Genomic DNA, 24,321 nt, shown 5'->3' on the forward strand with positions numbered 1-24,321 from the left:
AGTCAAGAGTATCTTTCTATTATTGTCCATTATTTCCACCATTAATATTCTCCCATCATCATCTGTATAGATCATTTTGCTGGAATAGCCTCTTTAATATATAAGACCACCCTCTTTTCTTACATTGAGACAAAGAGGTAAACAATTTCCTAATTTTGGTTGTAATAACAATTGTTCATGTTGCTTTTTAATATGTACTTCTTGTAGACAAATTATATCAAACTTTAGTTTCCTTAATTTATAGAAAATCTTCCTTCTCTTAGCAGCTGAATTCAGTCCATTTATATTCATTGTAATCAGTTTTTCTCTTCCATGATTATATTTTATATTTAGATTTAACCACTCGTGGGTCTTGATTCACGCTGATCTTTAATATCCACTTGTCCCCTACTGCACCTTCTTCTTTTCCAATCTCCATTTGTTCCTCTTGGGATTCAGTTAATGGAACCTCCTTTTCTGCCTCTCTTCTCTCTCTCCAAAAACTTCTGTAGAACAGTTCTGCTTTCTCAATTGAATCAATTCTATGTCTCTGTTCCTGCCACGTAAACATCAATCCTTCTGGGACCAGCCATCTGTAAGTCACCTCCTTTTTCAATAACATTTTGGTCAGGAATCGATATTCTCTTCTCATCTCTCTCACTCTTCTAGGTATTTGTTTTAAAACCAAAATTTCTTTACCTTTGTATTTCAATATCTTCTCTCTTGCCACTTGTAATATTTGTGTCTTCATGGATTTTTAGTAAATCTAATATGGACTTCTCTGGGCAGATTATTTCTCATCGCATATCTTGTAAAAACTCGATATATCTCATCTATTCCATCCATCATCTTCTCTTCTGTTATCTCCAACGCATCCGCCAAGATTCCTACCATTATCGCAGCCAAATCTTGTCCTTTTCTTCTTCTATATTTTGAAATCTAAGATAGAATTCTGATCTATCCAACTCCCACTTCAACATCCCACTTTTTTTCTTGTTCAATCACTGTTAGTCTATTATCAATATTTCCAATCTTCTCCTCTCTTCGTTTGCCCCCTTCTTCGACTTTTTGAAGTCTCTCCTCATATTTTGTCATCATCTGTTGAATACTTTCCACTTTTTCCTCCGTCCTCCCTGTTCTTTGTTCAATGGTATCTATTTTTACCTTAAGATCTTGTATTCCTTGCATAATCATCTGGAAAGATACTCTTTCTTGTTCTTTTTCTTTATCTTGCTTTAACATTGTCTGAATTGAACGCTGTCCAGATGGTGGGGAGGCAGAAGTAGACATAGAGGCACCCGAAGATATAAGTTTCTTACTCATTTTAAATGGTTCCAGCTCTTCAAGTTCTTTCAAATTTTAATCCAAAAAAAGTAGCCAATTATAATCCAAAATGAAAAGGCCAATAATAAAAAGAATCAATAATGAGAGAAAAAGAAGAAAAACCTAAAAAAAAAAGGAAAAGAGCAAAAAGAAAAAAATTCTTCAAATTCTTCCTGACCTTAATCCAATTAAAAAAATAATCCACAAAAGAGAGTAAAAATAAGAATAAAAACCCAATAATAATAATAATAATAAACAAGGTCAAAGCCAAAAAGAAGGAAAAGAGAAAAAGAGAGAAAAACAAAACAAAAAACAAAAAGAATAAATTTCTTCAAATTCCACACCTTAATCCAGCCAAAAAAAAAAAAAACTCAATTGAAAAAGAAAAAAGAAATAGTCCATTGATATACATTAAAAAGAAAAGCAGAGTCCAAATAGAAAGGAGAAAAATAAAGTAAAATAAATCAAAATAAAGTAAAAATAAAAAAAAAATTCAGAGGCTTCCTTTGAAAATAAATCAAACTTAAAAATAAAGACCTTGATGCTGGTGGAGGGGGTGGCGGAACTAAAAAAAAAAAATTAAAAAGAGAGTAAACAGCAATACACTGCACTCTATTTAATTGTCCAAGGCTCTAATTATGACTCCTTCTCATTCCCACAAGCTTCAAAGCTAAGCCATAAATATCCAGAAAGACACCTGTAATAATATTCTACAGAGCACTTTCCTCTATCTTATCAGAAGATGTCCTTGAGAAGAAGTTCTTCGTCTTTTTCCAGTTCAAGTAAAATGTTTCCAAGCCTCTAGTTGGCAGTGTTACAAAGTTTCTTAGTTCTCACTTTCCCCCTCCTCTGAACAGCATAAAAAAAAGAAAAGCCGGCAAGGAATACACAAACATATAAAAGCAAAAAGAATAAAAAAAATAAACAAAGGAGCCTCTAGCCTAAAAATGAAAAATCCAAAGGAAGAATAAAACATATAAATATAAAAAGGAACAGTCCAGTTATCCAGTAAATAACAATGAAGTCCAGAAGCAAAAAAAAAAAAAAAGCAAATAAATTCTCTCTTGACGTCTCCCTTAAAAAAAACGCCGCTTAGTCAGTTTTGTCAAAAAAAAAAAAAATCACACAGATTTCTTCTAATAAACAGAGCGAACTTTCAAGACTCAAAAATTAAATAAAAAAAAAGTTTCTCACCCAACCGACAGACTCTCTCTCAGACCGTTCTTTCTGGAGCCGCCCGACTTCAGCAGCATGGGGGCTGCCTCTCCGCCGCCAGCAAAGAGAGCTTCACCCGGGTCTTCCAGGGATTTTGCGATATCCCGGAGTCCTCAGGGTAGCACTCTTCACGATAGCTGTCCCTACGGGACAGCATAGGTCCGCTTGGACCGGCCGGTAACGGAGATATCGGCTGCAATCGAGGAGCTCGATTGCAGACCGTATCGTCACGGCGCAAGCTCCTCCCTTCTCTCCGGATTGTAAAGTTCTTGTTTTTATTCAGCATACAAGACACAGCAAGAAAGAAGCTATCAGCGTCCACAATTTTCAAGTACTACCACAATTTTTTTATTTTCCAAATTGCATTCAGAAATGTTAAGTTTCATATTGCTTTCTGATAATTTCCATTACATTTGTAGTTTAGATCTCCAGAATAATTATTCTCTAGCTATTTTTTATTTTATTATTTTTATTTATTAGGTTTGTATGCTGCCCATCCCATCTCGATAAATTATCAGATTCATTTATTTTCTGCAAAATGTTAGATTCAGATACACAACACCTAACAAAGCTGAAGATTTCCCAAGAGTTTTGCCCTGATGTTATTTTTAGATTGACACAGATGGGATGTACTGTAGATTTATTCTCTCCCAAGTGTTGAAAAAAAAAGCACCTGGTCCAACTATCACTGCATTCATTCAAATCATTGTTCCTCTGATAAATTTGCAGAGGCATTAAAATGTACTTAGATGTTGTTATAATCAGTCCAGTTAGAGATGGCTCCAATTGATCTGAAGTAAACTCAAGCCAAAAAGAAAAAGAAAAAAAAAAGAAAATCCTAAAAATTGCCATAGTGGAAAACTTTATCTTGGATAGTTGGAGGAAATAGGGGGTTAAAAAGCATAGAAAGCAATTCTATTTCTCAGGAACTATGTAAAAATAGTTTTATGGCACTTTAATGATTAATCAATTTTATTATCAAATAAGGTGTATGGATTGTGTCAGCTTCTTCAAGTCATCTGAAGCATAATGAAAGCATAAACTGAAAAAGGATTTGTTGTTAAAGCAGCAGTCTGAGGCAAAATATGTATATGATAATTTTTTCATTGAAGAATCTATTCTAAAGCATGCTGCTATGGAACTGAATAGTTCTTTCTCCACTATCTCTCTCCTCTTCTGGCCTCACATCTATTACATTGCTATATAGCAGGGTTGTCAAACTCAAGGCCTGGAGGCTGGATCAGCCTGCAGAAAGGCTTAGATCTGGCCTGCGCCCTGGAAACAGCGAAGGAACAGCCCCTCAGTGCCTCTGCCAGCAAAAACGGAGCTTGGGAGGGCCACATGCACCCCACCACACAAGCTCCTTTTTTGCTGGCAGAGGGCTGCAGGAGGCTGTTGTGGCCAAAAACGGAGCTCATGAGGGCTGCACAGGGCTCTACCAAGCTCCGTTTTCACTAGCAGAGGGTTGCAGGAGGCTATCGCAGCTGAAAACAGATCTCAGGAGCCCATTTTTGCTGGCAGAGTGCTCAGGCCACTATAGGCGCCTCCAACACGAGTGACCTTAAACTAGCCATGGCTACCATGGCCATGCCTACCCCAGCCCACCAAGGTCAAACACAATCCTGATGCAGCCTTCAATGAAATAGAGTTTGACACTCCTGCTAGATAGGATAACACAGTCCCCTAATTTGATGGAAGTTTGAAATCACATTTATTTTAAGAGTTTTCTGCTAAATTGGATAGGCTGCTAACTGGAAACAATTTTAACCTCAACTGCTACAAAGATACAGTCTTCATGTTTTGGTTCATTCTATTTATTTATTTATTTTTAATTTTGTATTATTGACATTTTATGAACTACTGAAAGCCTGAAAGGCAGTTGATATATATTTAAAATAAATAATAAGCAATTTCTGTAGAGACTAAACTTGCTCAGGACTATTAGCAGATGCCACTTAAATAATTTGGACTTATTTGCAAATAAATGTGATTAAGCTGTGATGAAAACTCTACACATACATTTGTAGTAAATTCCATTAAATTAAACAGTTGATAAAACACATAAACTGAGGCTAAAGAAACTATAACATGAAAAATTGATAAAGCTAGGCAGCTAGGAATTAATGAATTCTGTTACATTATTAAATATGTATACTGGTAAATATTTGTGGTTTCTGATTTTTTTCCTGTGGGGACTTTTGACTATAATAAACTTTTTACCAGTAGTTCCTTACATTTCTTATTGAACAGTTTGGAATTTTGAGGTAAATAATAGAGAATTAATAATCAGCTTCAATAACATATAAAAATAGCATGTAAAAACATTGCATAGACCAAATCATCTATACATTTTTAGTCATTGCTTATTTTTAAGCATTAAGTAAAAATAGTAATAGTAAAAAAACCTATTATGTCAATAAATACAACTAAATGTCTAGTTTAGTAATTTCATTTTACACTGAAGTTATTTTAATAGATTGAGCCATCACTAGATTTAAATGATTTTGACTGCAAAATTCCAAATTATCACTAGATAGTAGCAGAGTTGCTATTTTCTGTATTGTTTTTCTATTATCTAACAGTCAATTTTTGCATTTGGTAACTACCTCAGCTGGTACTCTTTGGGTTTATGGATGTCTGATCACATATTTGGGGGAAAATAGAGCAGACCATGTCAGGAGAAATCCTGACAATAAGGTGGTGTAAATGTTTATGGTCAGAATAATCGTTGTAAGAATTTTATTTTTCCTATTACCACAGTACTTCCAAATATATAAACAAATCGGGGCTGAAGAGTCTACAGTCCACTTCTTTCATATAAACCATGATAGATTCGTGATTTCTTCCAAATCGTCAAATTGTCACAAATGACAAAGCAACCTTTGTGTTTAAGGGATATATTGTTGCTGCTTCTGTGCTGCCACATCGCTGCACCACTGCACTGTAAAGATCGATTGCAGTCAGGTAATATCATTTCCAACTTTCTACAAGAAAAGTCAAAGGGAAAGCTGGCTTACTTACTCACTTCAACGTTGGTTGGTTGGCTGGCTGGCTGGGGAATTCTGGAAGTTGAGACTCACACAATCTTAAAAGTTGGCAAGCTTGAGAAATACTGGCCCTACTTCCTCCACCCGTCCCAATTCACACTGGCCCAGAAAAATAAGAGTTCACCTAATACGGGAGAGAATGAAGTCTTTAGCACAGAGGTCTCCAAACTGGGCAACTTTCAGACTTGTGGACTTCAACTCCCAGAATTCCTCAGCCAGCTATACTGGCTGAGGAATTCTGGGAGTTGAAGTCCACAAGTCTGAAAGTTGCCCAGTTTGGGGACCCCTGCTTTAGCATGATACCTGGATGTCTAATTCTCACTAGGTATCCCCCACATGTTAAGCCAGCCTTTATTCCAGGTGTGGGGGGGAGCTAAAAGGGCTAAAACAGACAAAGCAGCTACATTGGTTTAGCACATTTGTTTAGCTACATTGGTTTAGCACCAGTGACGGGAGGGGCGCCTGGACCTCGGATGCCTCTTAGCCACGCCCCCTCCGACTTCTGCCAAATACGCGGAGGGGCAAGAACGTCGCTCTTGCGTTCCCAGAACAATCGTGTCCGTTTTGTGTGTGCGCGTCATTTCCGTCCCCAGCCGGAAGAAGGTGAAAGGAGCCAAATTTGATTTTCGAACCCGATAAGTACCGTAAGTTTGAGCCTGGAAACCAACTGGTTATTTATTTATTTATTTATTTATTTATTTATTTATTTATATTATTTATTGTTACTGGAGGACTTGAACCCGGCGGCGGTGGAGAAAGCGCCGTTCCCCCCCTCCCCCCATCCTGATCCCCGGGAGGGTGGAGAGAATATAGATATAAACCAATGTAGCTGCTTTGTCTGTTTTAGCCCTTTTAGCTTCCCCACCCCCAACCTAGAAAAAAGGCTGGCCTTAACTAGTGGGAATTAGACATCCCAGGTGTCACGCTAAAGCAGGGGTCCCCAAACTTGGCAACTTTAAGACTTGTGGACTTCAACTCCCAGAATTCCTCAGCCAGCTTTGGACTTCCACCAATATATATAGATATATAGATATATGTGTATGAGCATAGAGGCCCCATAGTAATATGTGTATATTAACCCTTCAATGCACCTTGTATCATATAAATACAGCAACATATTATATATTTATTTGTTGGAAGTGCCAATAAAATAAGTATAAGTTTAATTTTTATTTTATTTACATTTTTATTCCTGTGAGTAGTCATAGGGGCCCCAGTACACTGCTTTGCCCGGAGCCAATAATGCTGTTAAGATGGCCCTGCCCATTGCGTCTTGTCCTACCCTTAGGTACTTTGGAGAATAGTTTAACTCTTCTTTGTGGCAGCCCCTGACATATTGGAACACTGCTCTCATGTCACTCCTAGGCCTTCTTTTCATTAAACTAGACATACCCAGTTCCAGCGACCATTCTTTATATGTTTTAGCCTCCAGTCCCCTAATCATCATGGTTGCTCTTCTCTGCACTCTTTCAACATCATTTTTACATCATGGGGACCAAAACTGGATGCAGCATTCTAAGTGTGGTCTTACCAAGACAATATAAAGTGGCATGAACACTTCAGGTGATCTTGATTCTATTCCCCCATTATTGTAGCCTAGAACTGTGTTGGCTTTTTTGGCAGCTGCAGCACATAGCTGGCTCATATTTAAATGGTTGTCCACTAGGACTCCGAGATCCCTCTCACAGTTACTACTATTGACTGAGGTATTGCCTAAACTTTACCTGTGTGTTTGGTTTTTCTTGCCTAAATGTAGAACCTTACTTTTTTCACCATTTCACTGGAAGTTTTTGAGAAGCGATTGGACAACCATTTGTCTGTAATGGTATAGGTTTACCTGCTTGAGCAGTGCATTGGGCTAGAAGACCTCCAAGGTCCCTTCCAACCCTGCTTTTCTGCTTTGTTTCTCCTTAATGGCTGGATGACAGAAAGTCTGTACTTCCAATGGAGAAATGCCCCTGATTTGTTTACAAAGTAGTCAGTAATCCTGCTGATAAGCATCTGCGTTATGAGCTGCACAGACTTCTATTCTGCTTTATAAGTTGCCCAGTTAGGAAACTGGGTGCAATGATGTAATAATGCCAGATGGGAGTAGGATAGGATGTTTTGTATATCAGTTGCAGTTTGGAAGGAGAAGACATTTTTGAGAAGTAACATTCTTACTGACTTTAAATGCTTATAACATCCTATGTTCTGATTTGTAAAAAGCCCTTGTGAGGTTGATAAAACAATACAAAATAATGCTGAGCTTTGATATTTGTATTTGTTCTCCAGTCATCAAACACAACTTAATGTTCTGAATCACTGATATGGGCTGTTCTATTCTACATATTCAACAAGTATATACGTGCGGCAGAAGTTCTAGATATCTATGAGATTCTCAGTCATCCAAATCATGGTTGTGAACTGAAGAAGAACTGAAGAAGTTTCTTGGATGAGAAGACAAACATTTTTAAGGAAAAACAAAGTCCAGCTACCTTTTGAAAAAGCACTTTTGGGACAAGTTCTTGATACATTTTCCTGTGGGACCATTTATTTAAAATCCTTAAGAAGTGTTTTCTTTTGTAGAAGAGGGTCTTCCATGCTTGATCCTGACATTGTTCTTTTGAAATTATAGATCATGCCTATCCGTGCCCATTGTACCATCTGTTCTGATTTCTTTGACAATAAGACTGATGTTGCAGCTATTCACTGTGGACATATTTTCCACCATTTGTGGTGAGTATATGAATAAAAATGGTGTTATATTTTCTTACAGAACTTAAGTACCTTTCTTGAGACTTGTATTTTACCTCATTGTTTTTCACCTTACTTCTGCATATATAATGCAGTTGAAATTTCGTTCTTGATTAGAATTGATGATGACATTGAATAGTTTAGTTAAGTCCTGTTTCAAGATTTTAAATTCTGTAAGAACTTATATTACTGAGTCATTTCAAAGCTTATTTTATAGTAACACTTACATATTTTGTATGTAAAATTTATGCATATTTTCTAAAGATCTGTCAGAAATAACATTTCCATGCAACGTATATATTCCAAAGACATATTTGTATATATCTTAAAATAATACACATTTTTAAACAAGTTTAGAAATACTTTACATTTGCTTCTCCAAAATCTAGCATGACATGCTACTCTTATTGGCAAACTGTTAATTTACTTTAAGCTGTGGTTTCAGTGAAACTTGAACAGCTTTGAAAGCTATAGTGTATATAATGGTACAGTACTTTGACTAGGGGGAAACACTTGTGGTTCTACTTTGAACTCATTTGGAGTCATAATAATAAATATGTGTTCATTTGCCACATAGTGGATTGTTCAAGGATTTATATTCTGCAATCTAGTTAATTTTTAGAAAGTATGGTTGCCTTTAGAAAGGATTTGCACAATGTCTCCATAGATATGTACTTTTTTTCAGTTTGCACAATGTTCCAATCATAAAATAACCTCATAGGCTAAATATATACAGTCAGGTTCTTTTCTTGCAAATGGTTCATTAAGTAACATCATCAATGCTAGCAAGTGTAGCAAGTCTAGCAAGCTCAGAGAACACCAGGGATCCCTCATTTCAACCCTGAGTCAAAAATATTCTTCTTTATTGAGTATACCAATACCCTAAACTAAATGCTTGACTAGCTTGTGCTATATTGTGCTATGCAAACAAAACCACGGTATTACTTGTTTGGCTTTGGTTGTTTTTCGTATTTAATATTTTTAACGAAATGTTAAAAATGTTTTTGTTATCCATTCCCACTGTCATTATTTGCCCTAGTCTCATCCAATGGTTTGATACTGCACCAAATCGGACCTGTCCACAGTGCAGAATCCAGGTAGGTCCTGCAGTGTTTGTTAGTAGGAAAAAAAAAGTTTGGTTGTTAAATTTACAAAGTATTGGTTGTACAGCTTGCCAGTTGTTTGTCTGAGAAAGACATAAAAATTAGTCCTGAATATCAGAGAGTATTACCTATACATTAAGATCTGAAGGAGAGGCCTTGTTAGAGGTGTGCCCTCTTTCAAAAGGTGTTTAGAGGTTTCCTAATTGGGATGAATTCTTCCAGAAGTTTCAGATTCGTCTTCCTTTAGGAATTAAATAATATGTTTGGCCTTTGAATTCTCTTCATTACAATTTTAAATGTGAATGTTAATATTTTAATGTTAGCGATCATGAGTTTTCTTGTTAGGCAGAATGGCAGGATCTAAATTTAAAATATTTTTTTAAAAAATCTTATGAAGTGCTGCTTTTATAAGTAGTCCTCAACTTACAACCATTCATTCAAATTACAACTGTGCTGAAAAAAATGGACTTACAGCTTGTACCCAGAGTTACAGCACCCTGTGATCAATGAACAAACTTTAGGCGCTTGATGCTCTTGCACCTCAGGGGCACTTCAGTTCTTCCCATTTGCCTATCTCCCCCTTTTCGCCCACTGTTATAGGGCAGCAAGCAGCTCCAGGAAGCCTCAGTTATCCCATCAGCAAGTACTAGCAAACATTCACTCATCTAAGTGCCTTCTTTAAACCAGCACCACATGGATACTCAGTTGAGCAGCACCAGCAGATATTTACCCACCTGCCTTCTCTCTGTTCCCCACACTGAAATTTCATCTTTTGAATCCGGCCATCATAGCCAAAGCAAAAGTGCCTCACTACTTGCCCATATTTATGCTACTTTGGGGTATAAATTCCTTTTAAATCATGCCTGAACTGTAGATCATCAATAAATGATGTACTTTTTAGGTGCTGGTTTATTTATGCATAAATAACACATCTATAAAGTATTCTGCTCATGAATTGGTAGCTGCAACCCCTGGGATTTGTTTTTCCTGTTAGGTAAGAAGTTTTATTTCTACCATTTGACTTCAGCTTTAAGAAAAAAAAAGCTGGATGAAGATGATTTAGAATAGAATATTTAGAACACCATATCTACTTTTGGTCACCATATTATAAAAGAGATGCTGAGACTCTAGAAAGTGCAAAAAGCAACAAAGATGATTAGGAGGCTGGAAGCTAAAACATATGAAGAATGGTTGCCGGAATTGGCTATGTCTAGTTTAGTGAAAAGAAGGACTGGGAGTGACATGATAGCAGTGTTCCAATATCTCTGGGGCTGCCACAAAGAAGAGGGAGTCATGCTATTCTCCAAAGCACCCGAGGGTAAGACAAGAAGCAATGGGTGGAAACTTAATCAAGGAGAGAAGCAACCTGGAACTAAGGAGAAATTTTCTAACAGAACAATTCACCAGTGGGACGACTTGCCTTCAGAAGTTGTGGGTGCTCGATCACTGAAGGCTTTTAAGAAGAGACTGGGCAGCCACTTTCTGGAATGGTATAAAGTCTCCTGCTTTAACAGAAAGTTGGACTACTGGTAGAAGACCTGCAAAATCCTGCCCAACTCTGTTATTCTGTTACTTTGTTCGGATTGCTTTTAATAGAAGTCCCATTAGCCGTGTATTTCTCAAGCATAAACTTTCTTATAGGAACACGAGTTTACAGGTTATTATACTGTAAAATTTGTTATGGAGTTGAATGTTGCTTCTCTTGTGCTAAGATTGATGCACACTGTAGAAAAATGATTTGTTACTATTCATCAATGGTAGGTAGCCTGAGTATTACAAAACACATTAGGAAGGAATCTGGTACGGGATAGCTGCATTAAATTGTAGGTTTAGTTAAAGATTTACTGGTCTAATTCGGACCCCATTCTAGTATTTTGAAATCAGATTTCCGTTGACATTGCTCAGGTGAAGAGGCTCAAATCTAGAGTAATCTAACTGAAATTAAGATACACTTGAATAACAGCTCAGTTGCAACTATTTTTTTAATTTCTTTTCAGTGCAATTTGAATGTGAATTATTTTATTAATTTTAGGAGCATTTTTGAAGTTCTTTTCTTACTGAAATTACTAAATTTACATTCCAGTTAAATCAGTTATGTAATATGTTCCATTCAGCTTTCCGCTTATGTTTTGAAAGCTTCAATCAGGATATTGGTGTTTTCCCTCTGCAACACAGAATGAAGTACAAAGTTTCAAATGATAATCGATTGTTGAGTGCTAAGCAGTATGTTCTTATTTAATTGTGCTTCCACCTTTTTCTGTCCTTGCCAGGGTTTGGCCCTTGTTGCTCTTCTGACTTGTTGGTTCCCTCTATTGTTCCCCACCTCTTGCATCTCTGGTTACCATGCAGCAAGAAACAAAATAGCATCTTGTGAAAGAGTAACTATGCAATTAGCGAGTGTCATGATTGCATATAATACTTAGAACACAAAGCTGTAGCTGCACGGGGGAGGTGGGGATAGCTATCACATTCAATTTCAATTATATTTTTTTTTTATAAAGCAAATAGCACATATTTGGATTTGGCACAGCATGAGCTCAGCCTCAGCTGCTAAGCTGAAACTGCCAGAGAACAAATTGCACTGATTTTCCAAAGGTGTATGAAATATTTTGTCGACATTCCAAAACTCTGTGCTGGAATGATGACTGCAAATTTGGGAAAGAGTGCAGAGTGATAATAGAAATGGGAAATGTGTCACCTTGGGGTTAGTCCCCCATGTTTGGTAGGTTACATTAATATCCCCGCTGTCCTTGAATCCTTAAACATGTTTCCAATCTCACAATTTAGATGTCTAGTGGATATACAAATGCATATTATGTTAATGTTGAGGAAAGCTTTGTTTTTTAATGTTCTGAGATAACTTTATTGTATTGTGTTGCAATAAAATACAAATTATTGTTTTAGAAACAATTGTTCGCATTTATTTACTGGGATTTTTTTTTACATGTTTTCTATAGGTTGGGAAAAGACACATAATCAACAAATTGTTTTTTGATGTTGCCCTAGAGGAGCAGTCAGAACTGGATGCAGAAAGTCTACAGGTAGGGAAAATTGGACTTGCCTTGCCAAAGTTTATACCTATTGCAGGTAGTCCCATTTAGGGACCAAAATTGAGGCAGTCGTTAAATGAATCAGTCACTAAGTCAAACTGCAAGCATGCTTATGATCTTACTTTACTTTTCCTTTGCTTTACAGACCTGAAAGGTTGTAAATGCAAGGATTGGTCACAAAGTTGCTTTTTTGACATCAATCATAACTGCAAATAGTCACTGTACAAGGTAGCTCCTAAACTAAACAATGTACTTGGAATCAGATTACTTTTTCCGGTAAATACTTAACACTTACTAGGGTGAATCTGCTTTTGCATTCCTTTGTATTTCAAACTTCATGCAAGTGGTATGGCCTTTTCCTTTTTACCTTGACTTTACTTTATGAGCCTACTGCTCACTCTTTAAACATTATGTTTAAGCTGGATTTAAGTGACTTCTGCTATTGGTGTATTTTTAATGATTGAGAATGCATTGTTTACCCCCAGGTATCATCAGTCTTTGCTTGTAGCAGTTTTGATTATTGCATGTGCCCACTGTTGTGCAATGGGCAGCCATATAAATTATTTAAATAAATAAAGGCCGAGAAGAATCTTTGCTTTCCCTTCTCTTAATTAACATCAAATGAGAATTATGGGCCAGGTCATCCAATGGCATGGAAATAGGTTTCATAAGTATGCTGATGAGGCACAGTTGTATATTCCAGCTGACCAAATGAAGCTGTTGAGACACTGTCGTAGTATCTGGAAGCTTTTAGGGTCTCGATGGAAAAGAACAGGTTCAACCCTGGCAAGACTGACGGATTGGCCATATTCAGGAATTCCTCATTTTTAATTCTTGATAGGGTTACTTTTCTCCAGGCGGTCTTCATGTTTCCTTTGAGGGTCCACATGGGCTCATGGCACTCACTGAAAAAGTGGCAAATCTATCCGGAGTGGTTTTTGCATAGATCTATGGATCCATTATGTTTGGATTAGACCCTTTCCTTGGCCAACAGATTATTCTCAGTCATTCATGCTGTAGTTGCCTCCCATTTGAACTGTTGCTATGCATAGTATAAGGGACCTAGAATGTATTTTTCTATGCCTGTACTTCACAATTTCCCTGGAAACTAGTGAACTACTAGTTATAACTCAAAGTGATTGTTTGTGGATCAGGAACTAGATATTTTCAATCTTGCCTACTAATCTCACAAGAGAAGGTATGATCCAAGTCTAATCTACAAAATAATGTCATTTTGTGAAACTCTAGAAAGATGCTTCTCTGTTATTGCTCCTGGCTTCTGGGATAGCATTCTTCCTGAGCTCCATTGGCCCCAACTTTGCTGACCTTTAAGAAAGCAATAGAAAGTTGCCTTTCCCTGGATCAAGGCAATCTGTGAACTGCTTGAATGGTGGCTGTTTGATTTTTGTGTATTTCCCAGTGCACTATTATTGCTATATTTGGTCTTATTTATTTAAAGTTATTTAAGATATTGTTTGCTGCCTCGCATCATTTGGATTGAGGAAAACCTATGCATTGAGAGAATCAATTACGAAATATTCAAGTTGCTATAAACTTAAGAAAAGGAAATAATTTGCAGTTTTTGAAATAGTTATTGTAAGAAAACAGTTAAATGTGGATGTGCAGCACTTCAAATAGGAAGATAAAAGAGTGCTTAATATAAACACCTTTGAATAAAAATGTGTCTGTTTTACAGACGCACTGATAAGTGTAGTGTTTATGCTCACATCCACTCTCAAGTTTTTGTTTTTTGTTTTTTTTTTGCTTTGGATCAGAAGCACTATACAAGTGGGTGGAAGTGTCTCTGTGTCTTATACAGCGAATATTGCAGTGGGGAGAGGGGGGTTAATCTGCTGTTCTAGAATAAATAAATACTGGGCTGCTGCGGCAATGAATGGGCCGCGGCAAACGGGCCGTGGTGAATAGGTTGCAGTGGCAACGGAGAATGGGCAGTGGCAAATGGCTACAGCGAATGGACAGCAGCGAAACGGGCTGTGGTGAACAGGCCGTGGCAGCGGTGAACAGGCCAGATGAATACCAGATGGATGCTGGGAGCCAGGGGCAGAGGCAGATTTTTTCTTCTTCTTTTCCTCCCCAAAAGCTAGGTGCGTCTTATACTCCGGGGTGCCTTATACTCTGAAAAATACAGTAATAAGATGATAATTTTTCTGATATTAATTCTTCAAGATCTTTTTTTTAGCATTCCTGTAGTTCTAAAGTAGTGATTGTCAAAACTGTGATCCATGGAGGCTCTTCTGCTTTCCCTGCATCAGTCAGTTGATTTGTGATAATAAATTAGTAACCATAAGCTGATTAACTGACCATTATAAGTGATCAGACAAATAACAACATGAATTATATAATGTTCAGAAAATGAACAGTGAACACATCACACATGTTTTGCTCAGACAGAGCCTGCCTGGCCTTAACATACATTACCTATACATACATTTTTTAAAAGTTGTGATGATGTCTTGGACTCTATTCTTTAACCTGATTTGATTCTCTTTGTGTTTCAGAATGAACTAGATAAGGTGAAAGCTCAGCTATCCATGAAAGGTAAGTTGAAAAATGAGTGGCCTGAGACACTAAAATGTAAGTTGAGGACCTAATTGTTGTTATGGTGTTGTCCTAGACCTAGTCTTTTTACACATCTGTATAAAATTTCTTCTACCTCCAAATTTGAGGAATGACATTTCTTCTGCCCACACACGATTAAGAATGAAATGTAGACTATTTGGTGCTGAGCAGTTTTCTTGCAGACATTTTGTTTTCTGTCGTGTAGCATCTTCAGTGCTAGAAGGGAATAGGGTTTGCCCTGTGTTTGTATTGGTACAAGTAATCCTAGACGTATAACAGTTTGTTTTGCAACTGTTCAAACTTATAACTACACTGAAAAAAATGACTGACAACCACTTTTCACACTTATCCCCATTGTAGCTTTCTCATGGTCATTTGATCAAAATTTTGATGCTTGGCAACTGACTCATATTTAGAGAGTCACGGTATCCCGGGGTCATGTGATCACCTTTTCTGATCTGACGAGCAAAATCAGATGGGGAAGCCAGATTCACTTAATCATGTTACTAACTTAACAACTGCAGTGGTTTACAACAACTGTGGCAAGAAAGGGTGTAAAATGGGACTACAGACTTAGCGAGAGAATTTCTGGGCTCAGTTGTCATAAGTTGAGGACTACCTATAGTTGTTTGATTAAGCTGTTTACTGCTTGATTGTTTGTGTAGTGTTACTCCTGCAGCTAATCCCTGCTTATCTTGGTGTTGTTTGCTAGTGAGGAGCTGTTCTGGTCTTTTTGTTTTCTTTTTAGCTTTTTTATTATCTCTTGAATGGTGTATAAATGTTGTTTGAGGGCCAAGCTTCCAGGAATCCCCTGGTGTTTTGGGATTTAGCTTGGTCTAGGATGCTTACTTCTTTCCAGTTGAAATAGTAGTTAAGTCTGTCCATCTGTTGTGAAATTAAGGAGTTTTTATGATGTCTTCTGATTCCTAACTTGTGTTCATGGGTGCACACCAAAAAAATCCAAAAACACTAGGCAGGGATTTAATAGTCAAACAGTAAACAATAGCCTATCAAGGAACTACCAGGGAGAAAATAATACTCCCACTAATGCTGACAGCCAAACTACTGGATATAAACAGAAGGCAAATCCCAGGCCCTTCTAGGATTGAACATGTTACCTACTTGAGTAATGAAACATCTGCAAGCAGTCAACCAAGCTCTGAGAGAGACTCCACAGTTCAACTCTGAGCTTACCTATATTTCCTTCTGTTGGCAATGAACAAAATGCCATTAACCACCATATTTAGCCATAACATCCATAAATAAATAAACAAACAAATATGAACCACTAGTTGATTATGGGCCAAATCTTGTTTAGCCATAGATTTTGCATGATAAAGTTGAGTTTGATGAACACCCAAACACTCCAAATCTTCATAATTATTTTGGGAAATACTGTATCTGCTAAATGTCCAGGGTTGTGCAATAGAAACATTATAGGCTTGGCTCATAGAACTGAAAAATAAACTTATGAAGTTAAGAGGATGTTCTGTGGGTAATTATTCATTCCCTTCGATTTCCACAATTTTAAGAATATGAACTTTTTTATTATTTTCCATAGATGGTTATGAGTCATAAAGAGTGAAGAAAACGCCATTTAATTTGAAAGACAAAAGTCTTAAAATATCAGAATACAATCGATGAGAAAGTTTTATAAGAGCAGCCGGGAAAAGTCATTGTTTCTAAAACATTCATTCTTACTGGATTATTTTCTGTCCCATATATATATATCGTGATGGTAAAATTGACCCCTCCCACCTGCCCATCTCCTGCATTCACTAATTGATCCTGAGCAGTGAAAGGGGGACGAATCAATAGGAGCTTATGGCCCACTAAATGAAATTATTTATATTCATTGACTATATCTCAGACATATTGTGGTATTGCTGGCATGCTGAACTAGTAGGAAGAGAGTGTTTTGGGAGAATCTGTCTGGGTGACCTTATTATGGTCACCCAGACAGATTATCCAAAAACACTCTGAGGTCATGCTTTATAGTAATTTCCACTGGGTCTGCCTTTTTGGTTGCCATGCCTTTGCAATCTACTACGCCAAGGGTATATAAGCTCTGGTTCTGCATTTGATCAGGGTTGACCAGCAGATGCTGCTTTATTGTTTGCCTGCTAGTAAAATTACGTTGCATCTTCAAAGTGATCTGGTTGCTTTAGGTGAGTCAGGTTTTGGCCAACACAATTTTGTACTGTAATTCAGACTGAAAGGATGAGAAAGAGGACAGTCGTTACTTGCAGCCCCTTCCTGCCATTTTTCAGGCTTGTGCTTTCTGCCGCCTCCCTTGTTCTCTCCAATCCTGAACTCATTTGAGGGAATTTCAATTTGACCAGCGAATTTTGTTTTGAAAAAAAAAAACCTTACAAGGCATGAGTACCAATGGAAAGCACCATGAGATAGCAGTATGAATCCAAGTGGAAGGAAAAAATGCATGGTTGAATTTGAATTTTTGCTGGCTGACTCTGCATGTGGCACAAGAGATGGACCGTTTCGATGTAGTATGTATGTTTTGGATTCTGCTGATTGACTCAGGGGACTGAATATGAACAGTATTCGAAGTGAGTACTTGTTTTTTGTTTGTAAGCATTTGTGTAAGTTTATGTGTTTGTCAAGAAAGTAGATGAGATACACAGGTTGCTTTACCATCCTTTCAGTTAATATGGTGCGCTAGTCTGTATGCTTGTATAAGTTTATATACAGTAAATTTTCTCAGTATTGTCTGTCTGATTTCCTAACTGGAAGAGAGGAATGGGAGGATACAGATACAAATTACATTGTATCTTCAAAGTAATTTAATGATTGCTTTAAGTTATCCAGGTTTTGACCACAACAATTCAGGACTCAATAATGTTATTTTATCCAATTTACCTTTTTATATTGAGACTGTAGCAATTGAAATAATATGTATCAGAATACTTTGCTGACTTGTAGATTTCTAAAATCACTTATACATTGCATCAGAAGCATTTTGGAGCAATATTTTTGAAAATAATGATTGAGGCTCTCACTGATGGTTGAAACTAACAGTCTTTAAGTTGGGAGCTAAGCAGAATATCATTATGAATACCAGGGACAGATAATAAACATCCCCCCAAAAGACAAGGGCAAACCATTTCCATACTCCAAGAAAACTGTAGTCACCAGGAATTAAGTTCATCTGCAGGTGTTTCTACCTTTACCTATGAGAGTGAGACAGTTTCATTGATCTTCCTTCCTTGAGTGTAACATTTGTCTTTTATGACACCTTAAAGAATAATAATATTTACAACTATATAAACTGAGCCAGGAGTTTTGTTTTCCTCACCCCAAAGCACAAACTAATGAAAGTGAATGACATGATAGTAGTGTAATAGTTCAGTAAAACAGCCCTGCCCTCTTGTTTCACTGTACTTTTTCTCAATATATATCAATCTATGAGAATCCTCATTGAGAAAACAAAATATAATACTTCTACAATTGGTCTTCAAAACTTCATCATTATATCATTGTGTAACTGTTAGTTCAGGGATTTCAGGGATTCCAGCAAGGCTGTGCTGGAGTACATTCTGATCCTGAAGAATTGCCTCAGCCCACTGAACAAGCTCTGAAGTGGTATAAAAGAGGCTTTGAAATCTGGTGAAGTTTTTAACAAGGATTATTTTTAGCACTTTGTATCAAGTGCTATTGATACAATGGCTTTGACAAATTTCCAAACAATTTTTAGAACAGAATGGGGAATCATTAATCTACAAGAAAAGTCCTTTGGGACTGTAAAAGATTGTAATCGGCCCTGGATGAGATAGCAATAGCACTTAGACTTATATACTGCTTTATAGTATTTTTTTTTTATAATAAAAGTTTTATTTACGTTTTCACAAAACATACAAATACAAATAAAATATCTTTTTTGAGAACAGTGTGCCCCCGGGTTATCACTTCTCCATACAGACATAAACTCAATACATATTTATCTTATACATTCTAATCCATATTTATAACTATTTTCGCAGTTTTTTCAATAGCTTCTCCCTTTCTTTACTTCCTATAGCTTTATTTTAAATTATCTCATTCCTTTCTTAATTCAATTTCATATGTTTTTCTAATTTTTAAAATCTTTCTAATCAATGTTTTTATACTTTTGTCTGTCCTGTTTACAATTTCATATTATCTTTTCTCATAAAAAAAAATTCCCCTGTAATTATTAGACTGGAGTGTAACACCTTTGTATCTTTTTTCAAATCTTGTTTAAAAATTTCAATTACACCTTTACAGTTAACATTCATTTTCTAACCTCTATTTTATAACACATACCTATTTTCAATTGAATTCTGCTTGGTACATTCTTTTAAAAATACACACTAAATTCTTAAAAGAAAAGAGTATGTATATCTGTGTATATACGTATAACAATAGTAAATGGAATAATTATTCTATTCAAGTACAGCTCTGCCATTAATATTACTAACAATCTTTTACATTTCTATTTCTTTTAACAAACATTACCTCGTAATATCAGTTGTCTTTCACTTCAATCATCTATATTTCATATTTTACTTATTACTGTCTTTAAATAAAAAAACCAAACAATAGTTATTAACAGTAATCAATAAAGTTATTATTCTTATTCAAGTTCATCTTGTCAACTGATAAAAATCTTCCATGTTTCTTTTCAGATTTTTTTAAACTTTCTTTTTAAATCATTGAGAGCCTTATTCTCTTTACAAACAAATATTTCACTACACATCAATAGAAATTTTTTCTATCACTTTAATCATCTAACATATTTTCTAACCCTTTTCTATTTCTAATATAACAATGCTATCCCATGCACCCTTGCAGAATCCTCTCCTTAAATTAAATTTTAACCATCTCTGTGTCTTTTAAATAGGTTTATACCTTTAATTCTTGTATGCTTTTCTGTACCTCTATATCTTGTTTCTGTCCTTTGTAGCTTCATTTTGTTTCCCTCTTCCCTCTCTTCTTCTCCCTCCCCTTTTTATTCCCTTTTCTATCTGATTCTCCCTTCTGTGATCCTCCCTTCTGCTTCTTCCTGATATTAAGATTGCTTTTCAAATTACTCTTTTTTTGTTGTTGTTGCTTCAATGCTTAAGTTTTTAACTCCTTTTCCCCCCTCTTTCCCATTTTTACCCCGCTTAAAATTGCTTGGTCATTAAAGATGGCTTCTTCTTTGTCCCGCCCTTCTTGTTCTGCCAGCGTTTCTTGTTGTTTTTCATAGCTCAAGATCTCCATTTCTAAAAATTGAAATATGAAGCCAAAAGATCTTCTTCCCTCTTGTGCTTTCTTCTTTTTGTTCTTTAAGTCTCATTCTTAACTCTTCAAGGAGTGATGCCATTTTAAAAAAATTTAAACAACTCCCAATTGCTTTTATTTTGTTTCATTAGGATCCTCCATCCAAAGTTCCAGGAATCATCCAATAATCCAAAACTGTTTCTTGCTTCTTTTCTCACTTTCTCCTTCCAGGGGCTTAGTTAACTTGTAACAAAGTTTCAGCTACAATGTATCTCTTGCAAGCCTTGTTAAAATTCCACTATCGATTTTTTTTAAGTTCCAGTTGGTCTCCTCCATTTTCCAGAATCCACCCTCTTGTTTCCTTTTTCCCTCCGCTGCTTTCTTTCCTTTTTTTAAAGAATTTTTTTAAATTATCCAAGAATCTTTATCCCTTTGACACTTTATTTTCAGCTAGAAATAGCCTATTAATGTCAAAGTGGATTAGTATCAATTTTTTATTCAAATCTCTTCTTCTTAACGTTCCAAGTCAATTCAAACTGTCAATGTGAGAGGGGAAAAAGCCAATTCCGTTTCCGTTCCCTTTCTCTTTCGCCGCTTAAAAAATCTTTTTTAGGAATAGTATTAGTCTTTAAAATTCAGGTTCCAGGTACCTTAAATAGATGTTCTCCATTCAACCCGGTCCGTCAAACTTTCTTCTTTAAACTTCCTCCTGTACAATCTTGTCCAGTCGGGTTCTTCTTTGAGGTGGCAACCGCCTTTGGGAAAGGAAGTAATGGCCAGCCGAGGAGGAGAGATGCGGCTCTCCTCAACCCCGCTGGCAGCTCCCCCTTTTTCACCACCTCTACAGGGTGGCTTCAGCCCCGAATCCGGGCGGCTCAGGATGCTCCAGTGGTGAGCATGGATCCAAACTGCACACAATCGCAATTTTGGTCTGTTGCTGAAGAAGCCCAAACCAGAAGTCCTGATTTATAGTGCTTTACAGCCCTTTCTAAGCGGTTTTTACGGAGTCAGCATATTGCCTCCAACAATCTGGGTCTTCATTTTACCCACCTCAGAAGGATGGAAGGCTGAGTCAACCTTCCATCCAAGATAGTGGATGATGTCGAAATCAAAAGGAGATGGGGAGTTCGGCTTGAATCTCATCCACAGTATGTCAACCCATCCTTTTTCTACCTTCTTTCTTTGGAATTGTCTCTCCTTGTATATTTGCACATACACGATACAAAAACAAAGTTGAAAAGGAAGCAATTCCCAGAGGAATGTTCCCAGAAAAAAATAGATATGCCCGCAGCTTTTGGAGAGCCAGATAAAGACAGTGATTTTATTGCATTCTTTGACAAAGTGACTAAATTAAGTGGAGCAGTTTTGGTCAACACGGTACAAAAAGGTTTCTGAGACTCTAGAAAGAATGCAAAGAATAACAACAAAGATTGGTCAGCCATACAATAAACACTTCCAGGAACTCAGAATGTCTAGTCTAACGAAGACAAGGACTGGGGATGACATAATAGCAGTTTTCCAATATTTAGGACACTGTCACAGACAGTAGGGGAACAACCTGTTCTTTAAAGCAATGGTCAACAACCAGTGGGCCGGAGACCACTGGTGGTCCATGAGAAAATTTTGGTGACCTGCAGAGAAATGTCACCCCCAAGGCAATTAACGTGGAATGTGAAGGATGTGTGTTTGTGTTTATTTTCATGGTCATGATGTGCACTGAAGATGATGTTTGATTTCATTGTATGAGGTGCAATGACAATAAAGTAAACTAACTAATTCAGGCTGTGCGGGAACACAAGGCTGTGCTGCCCACATGGCCCGTGGGAACACAAGGCTTGTGTCACTTGCATTGCAAACAAGATGAGGTAGTGAGGGGAGGGGGGGAAAGGGCAGAGGTGGGGAACTTGCCCCATGCGCCTCACCTGGCCATGCAGGGAAAGCAGCAAACGTCTTTCTTTGTCTTCCCCAAACTCCACCAGAAATGAGTTTTTTAGGATCCTGCAAGGCATCCTGCTCTAAGAGGCTGAGCTGGTGCAACAAGTCTCACAAAGGCTTATTTCTGGTGGAGTTTGGGAGAGAGAAAGAAAGACTTCTGCTACTTTCCTTGCCTGAAGCCAAAAGTCTCTCTCTCTCTCTCTATCTTCCCCTGAGAACGGAGCTGGAGACAGTATCCTACGATCCCAAATAAAGAACAATCAATCAGTAGGAAAACGGGGTGGGGGATTTTCCTGCAGACTTTTTTGGAATTTTCCCAGAGTCTCTGGTCCGTGGGATTTAAAATTATGAGTTTGGTGGTCCCTGAGGTCCAAAAGGTTGGCAACCCCTGCTTTAAAGCACCCGAGGGCAAGGCAAGAAGTAACAGGTGGAAGCTTAGCAAAGACAGATCCAACCTAGAATTAAGGAGAAATTTCCTCAGTGAGAACAATTAATCAGTGGAATGACTTGACTCCAGAAGTTGTGGGTGCTTCATCACTGGAGGTTTTTAAGAAGTGAGGGGACAGCCATTTGTCTGCAATGGTGTAGGGACTCCTGCTTGAGAAGGCGTTGGACTAGAAGACCTCCAAGATCGCTTCTAACTCTGTTATTCTGTTGCACACACTATTGCCTCTGGCTAAATTCCTTCTCTTTCTCACTCAATTCTAGATCTTTGCTACGGGTATGTGTGTTAAGAATTATTTCTCCACTAAATATAGAAATTTATAAAACTCAGGTGAGCCCTTACTTCCATTATAATTTTTTGTTTCAGAGAAAGAAAAACGAGATTGTCAATGTATTGTAAATTCATTGAGAGAGACCCTGGATCTACGTAATGCCACTATAGAATCACTCCAGAAAGCTATTTCTGACACGGAAATGCTGTGTTCTACACTCAAGGTATGTTGAAAGTTTTCTTCCCCTTTAATGTCCAGTGAAAAGTGATTCTGAAGGGTTGTGCAGAAATGAAGAATAATAGGAAAAGAAGAAAATGCCTCTTTCTACTTTCTAGCGGAGAACTCTTTAAATAGATTTCCACTGATGGGAAGCCAAGTTGATGGTGGATACGCAGTAGAGCTATAAATCCAACATGATGATTTTTAAAACGGAGAAACTTAACTAAGAATATCATTTGATTGTTCAACGGTTGGATACATTTAGGTGAGAGATTTTTCTTTCATAATTGTTTTCTGCAACTGATGTAGATTGGTTATAAGTTCTTATTCCTGCCATTAGATTTTTATGTGAATGCTCTTTAAAAGATTGGATGGTGTTCAACTAATTCTTGTTTAAAGTTGTATTTGAACATACATATATTCATAATAAATATATTGTCTTTTGCTTTTTTAAATATTGTAAGTCTCCTGAACAACTGATATTGTAGTGACGACCTCGCCCCTTTAATTAGGCATGTATTTGCAGCATTAAGCCTGTTATTTAATTTGAAATATTCTTGCAGCATACCCAAGGTGTTTAACTTAAAATGGCTTTTCGGGTTTTCTCTACATCTTTTTATTTAACTTATAATCCCATAATTGCAATATAGAACTATAAATGAAGCTGGTTAGAACTTTCTTTTTAGCCTGGTACATATAACTAACCAATTACTCTAGTGTTTCTGAGATTTGAGAATTAGTTTTCTCTGAAATCAAATCAACTAGTCTATTCTTCCTTACTTTACTTACTTACTTTACTTTTATTGTTATTGCACCTCGTACAACGAAATCAAACACCATCTTCAGTGCACATCATGACCATCACCATGAAAATAAACACAAACACACATCCTTCACCCTTCACTCATTGAACCAAAAATCCCCGACACTACACCAACACTGCACTATACAGCAGAATTCAAAAGAGCTACTGCCATAGACCCCACCCCCCGCCGCTGTTCTAGATGAGTCAGAGCAGTGTGATGAGTGATGGCTATAGCATCCTCTGTAGATCTATTTTTTTCTGTATGCAAACTGGTGTTTATCAAATGTATGTGGAAGACCAGAAATGATGTGCCAGCAGACCAATTTCTCAAAGCACTTCATGATGATAGGAGTGAGTGCCGCTGGTCTGTAATCA

The 24,321-nt window shown here is 37.0% G+C and overlaps 1 protein-coding gene and 1 long non-coding RNA gene across 4 annotated transcripts in view; one reads left to right on the forward strand and one right to left on the reverse strand.

Annotated features, from left to right (window-relative positions):
• Positions 1 to 5,853, reverse strand: part of LOC148126883 (uncharacterized) — a 45,270-nt gene extending 39,417 nt beyond the window's left edge. For both annotated transcript variants that reach the window (XR_015741676.1, XR_015741677.1), the window contains exon 1: positions 5,539 to 5,853. This is a non-coding gene — a long non-coding RNA (uncharacterized LOC148126883). The remainder of the gene's footprint in view (positions 1 to 5,538) is intronic.
• A 257-nt stretch (positions 5,854 to 6,110) lies between these two features.
• The window catches only part of TRAIP (TRAF interacting protein), a 40,259-nt gene continuing 22,048 nt past the window's right edge, over positions 6,111 to 24,321 (forward strand). The window contains exons 1-6 of one of the 2 annotated variants that reach the window (XM_026725746.2): positions 6,111 to 6,208; positions 8,182 to 8,282; positions 9,340 to 9,397; positions 12,361 to 12,444; positions 14,973 to 15,012; positions 23,018 to 23,145. In XM_026725746.2, the coding sequence (XP_026581531.2) occupies positions 8,185 to 8,282; positions 9,340 to 9,397; positions 12,361 to 12,444; positions 14,973 to 15,012; positions 23,018 to 23,145 (408 nt within the window). In that variant the 5' untranslated portion in view covers positions 6,111 to 6,208; positions 8,182 to 8,184. The remainder of the gene's footprint in view (positions 6,209 to 8,181; positions 8,283 to 9,339; positions 9,398 to 12,360; positions 12,445 to 14,972; positions 15,013 to 23,017; positions 23,146 to 24,321) is intronic. The other variant, XM_087924107.1, reaches the window with a different exon arrangement.

Source organism: Pseudonaja textilis, chromosome 2 (genome assembly GCF_049901715.1).
Source record: "Pseudonaja textilis isolate UNSWEBS1 chromosome 2, rPseTex1.2, whole genome shotgun sequence".
In the NCBI taxonomy this organism is placed as follows: Eukaryota; Metazoa; Chordata; class Lepidosauria; order Squamata; family Elapidae; genus Pseudonaja; species Pseudonaja textilis.